This window comes from Panicum hallii, chromosome 2 (assembly GCF_002211085.1).
Source record: "Panicum hallii strain FIL2 chromosome 2, PHallii_v3.1, whole genome shotgun sequence".
NCBI classification, from domain to species: domain Eukaryota; kingdom Viridiplantae; phylum Streptophyta; class Magnoliopsida; order Poales; family Poaceae; genus Panicum; species Panicum hallii.
Genome location: NC_038043.1, coordinates 22,670,021 through 22,673,976, shown reverse-complemented (window position 1 = coordinate 22,673,976; position 3,956 = coordinate 22,670,021). Strand labels below are relative to the sequence as shown.

Genomic DNA, 3,956 nt, shown 5'->3' with positions numbered 1-3,956 from the left:
TTGGTTATTATCATCATCACTCTTTCGAAAGCGAGGCTAGTTAAGCCATTCAAATGAACCTCTTTCTTTCCTAATGTACTTAGAAAGATAGTCTCTGACTACTACTCTTTTGATCAAAACTCGGATGTATTGATGCAATATATCTGTTATTCTGTCTAAATTTGGAGCTAAGCATATAAGATTTAAATGTAACAAAGTAGTAGTATAAGAGAAACTCGCTTTCAACTATTAATGATTAGCTTCGATGGTATAACAAAACCAGGAACTAACCCACAATTGGCGAAATTAAACACGGTTTTCTTTGAACAGCTCAAGGAAACCTTGATGCCCCCAACAAACTTCGAGATTCTCTCAAAACCCAAAATTTTTGAACAGACGAACAGGACAAAATGAAGAAGAGCGTCGACGGCGACCTGCCACCGGAGTGGCAGCGGCATACGTAAATTACTGCAACGTCTTCCCTCCCGCCGGCCGCGTCTACACAGCGACCCACCAACCTTCCCCTTTCCCGCCCATACATACATGCATAGCTCCTTCACCTCTCGCTCACTCGATCCCAGCTCTCTCTCCCTCGATCGCTCTAGTCCCTCAATATCGTCTCTCCAACATACTCGTATTGGTTCGTGGGCAATAATGGCGAGAAGCCGCCCGGCCATCCTCTTGTTCCTCGCCGTTGTGGCGTTGGCGGCCATGGCACTGGCTCCGGCGCCGGTGGCAGCGACCAAGTACAACATCACCAAGCTGCTGGCGCCGTACAAGCAGTACTCCAGGTTCAACGAGATGCTGTCTAGGACGCGGCTGGCGCACGACATCAACCGGCGGCAGACCATCACCGTGCTCGCCGTTGATAACGCGGCCATGTCGGCGCTGGACCACTACTCTTTGCAGACCATCCGGCACATCCTGTCGCTGCACGTCCTCGTCGACTACTACGGCGACAAGAAGCTCAAGAAGCTCGCCCACGGCACCACCGCCTCCTCCTCCATGTATCAGGTACGTAGGCGGCGCGCACGCACATGCAAATTAAACTGCACAATGATATCTCTGATCACATATTAACTTGTTGGCAGCTCTGTCCTACATATATATCTACGTAAATTGTTATTGCAATCAAGTAGGAGTAACAGAGTTAATAATCATGAAGCTATTTTAGACTCATGGAATCAGTTCAGACTGCAGAGGGCCATGATCACATCTAAGAAATAGCAGTAGAAAATCGATCCACAAGTAAAATTGGGTTCCGCACCTGTTGATCAACATCAATAGTAAAACTAATAGTTCTCAACTTATGTACAAATATTTACAGCTGAGAACTACTTATAATTCCATAATATTATTAAAAAAGTTAGGATTTGGTGAGCTCAAATGGCACTATTTTTAACCTCATTATTACGAGACCATTTTTTTACAGTTGTAAATTATCCGTACATTAAATGCATGATTTCGTACAAATTTTCTAGCATGTGAAGAAAAATTATTTATTATGGATATGTATGCTTTCATTCATGTCCCCGACGGTCCAATTTCGGAAGTTCAATTGCTTAGCATTTTAGCAGCGTCGTACCAGCACTATCGTTGCTTTCTTAGGAGCTTGAGAGAAAACCCTTTTATTTCAAACTCAATTTATATTACGAGCTCCTTCGTCATAATATCCATTATATGTTCGCTTGCAAGCTCTATCATGTAGTGAGAAAATCCACGACATGTCGTTCGTTGCCATGTCACCCATTAATGCAGAGCCCAGTCAGACACGGTTCACCGACAGGATGGTTGGTAGGCTTGGAATTTCATGCATCCAATTGCTGTCAACTTTAGGAAAGCCATTTCCTATTTTTCTGTACCTAAATGCATGATTGATTTCCTGAACAGCCCGCCATATATGAGTACAATCATATAGAACATATATAACAGAGGAATCGTCCAAACTAATCAGGACAGCGATACAGTATATTATTAGTACATAGACGTCATAATTTTGATGCAATCACCATGAACAGGTACTTTGAGAACAAAATCAACTAAAAGATTCAGAAAATTATATGCGGAAGTAGTCCTTAATTTCAAGTTTCATGTTGGTAGTTCAACCTGCTATTTTGTTCCCCCTTTTGCTGACATGGTGCCCTCCACATGAACTGCAGGCCACCGGAGCCGCGTCGGGCACGTCTGGGTACGTGAACATCACTCGCAAGGACGGCAAGGTCAGCTTCACGACGGACGACGGCGACGACACCGCGAAGCCGACCCGGTACGTCAAGTCCATCAAGGAGTACCCCTACGATATCGCGGTACTCGAGGTGAGCTCCATCATCTCCTCCGCCGATGCCGAGGCGCCCGTGCCGCCGCCGGCGCCCGTCGACCTCGTCGAGCTCCTCTCCAAGAAGTACTGCAAGTCTTTCGCGTCCCTCCTCTCGGCCAACGCCGACGTGTTCCGCACTTTCAATGACACCAAGGACAACGGGCTAACGCTCTTCTGCCCCGTTGACTCCGCCGTCGCGGCGTTCGCGGCCACCTACAAGAACCTCACGGCCAAGGCCAAGACGGCCATCCTGCTCTACCACGGCGTGCCGGACTACTTCTCGCTGCAGCTTCTCAAGTCCAACAACGGCATGGTCACCACGCTCGCCACCACCAGCGAGAACAAGAAGGACTACAGCTACGACGTGCAGAACAAGGGCGAGACGGTCACCCTGCAGACCAGGGTCGTCACCACCAGCATCACAGCCACCGTCGGCGACATTGAGCCACTCGCCGTCTACGCCGTGAACAAGTTCCTGAAGCCCAAGGAGCTATTCAAGGTCGTCGAGGCACCCGCGTCCGCACCAGAGAAGAGCAAGGCGGCTGACGGTGGAGACGATGACTCGTCCGACGATTCCGGTGACGAGACGGCCGGCAAGGGCGACGCCGCGCCAGCCATGCTCGCTCGGTGGGTGACCGCGGCCACAACAGCGGTAGCTGCATTTGCGTTGATGTGCTAAATAGTTGTTTCAAATCTTATTATTCTTTTTATTTTCATGGTAAATTGTTTTACTTTTTAATGGCGCTCGGCAAATGGGGGAAATTGAAACACATTGTTGTGCGCCCTGTAGCAAAAAACGTAGAGGAACTCGACCGTCAGGTTTGTATTGGTTTGAGTTTTAGTCACTTTGCTCGATATCAGTCTAATTAATTATTTTGTAATTAATACCTCCTCCATTCTCTTTTGATAGTCCTATTTCATCTTGACACAATGATCAAGGAAAACAACCTTACTTATCATATAATAAATCATATAATAAATGCAACACGGACTTTTTAGTTGGTTCTCCAATATTTTACGGGGAACTTCTCGTTACTAGTGCTATTTATTGCCATAATCCACACCAATAATAAATAGGACTATCATTTGTGAATATTTGAGTACTTAAAATAGGACTATGAAAAGAGAATGGAGGGAGTACAGTGGTTGTCAGAGAGTTTGCAAAGAAATCAGGAATGGTTTCACGTGGTTAAATTACTAATTTCTAGATATTATCCAAGGTTCAAAATTCTATCATCTTGTTAAAATTAATAAAATTTTCCCAGCTATTCTTTTATCTCCCTAGCTAACCTTCAGGCTTCGTTTGGACAGGCGGGGATTGGCATGGAACCACGTCATATGGGGTAACAGATCCACTCATGATGTAAATCGAAGTACATTGTGAGCAGTTTTTTTTGCATTGCTTCAACTCTGATGTAATAGGAATTATTATATATATCATGGGGTATTTGTTAGGATTGATCTCGTCCGACTCGGTCCAACGACCGAGTCGGAGTCCTTGACCGCACTCTGATCGGGGGCGTCCAACCGAGATGTGGTTGATGGGCTCCTGTCGCGCAGCGCTATATATAGGAGGTTTGCCGTGCCCCTAAACCCACCGACAAAATCCTAATCCGATCTAGGGTGCGCTATGAGCGACGTGAAGCATCGCCACCTTCAG

At 46.3% G+C, this 3,956-nt stretch overlaps 1 protein-coding gene across 1 annotated transcript; it reads left to right on the top strand.

Moving 5' to 3' along the window:
• Window positions 1–499: 499 nt before the first annotated feature.
• On the top strand, window positions 500–3,243 carry LOC112879718 (fasciclin-like arabinogalactan protein 2). The gene is made up of 2 exons (XM_025944093.1): window positions 500–993; window positions 2,139–3,243. Exons 1-2 carry the CDS (start codon window positions 523–525, stop codon window positions 2,973–2,975), a joined length of 1,308 nt encoding a protein of 435 aa, XP_025799878.1. The 5' UTR covers window positions 500–522; the 3' UTR covers window positions 2,976–3,243.
• Window positions 3,244–3,956: the final 713 nt, after the last annotated feature.

Excerpts from the sequence above, each read along its gene's own strand:
- LOC112879718 (XM_025944093.1), top strand. The coding sequence starts at position 523 with ATGCATAGCTCCTTCACCTCTCGCTCACTCGATCCCAGCTCTCTCTCC. Across the intron at positions 994-2,138 it reads CCTCCTCCTCCATGTATCAG|GCCACCGGAGCCGCGTCGGG; the intron begins GTACGTAGGCGG and ends CATGAACTGCAG.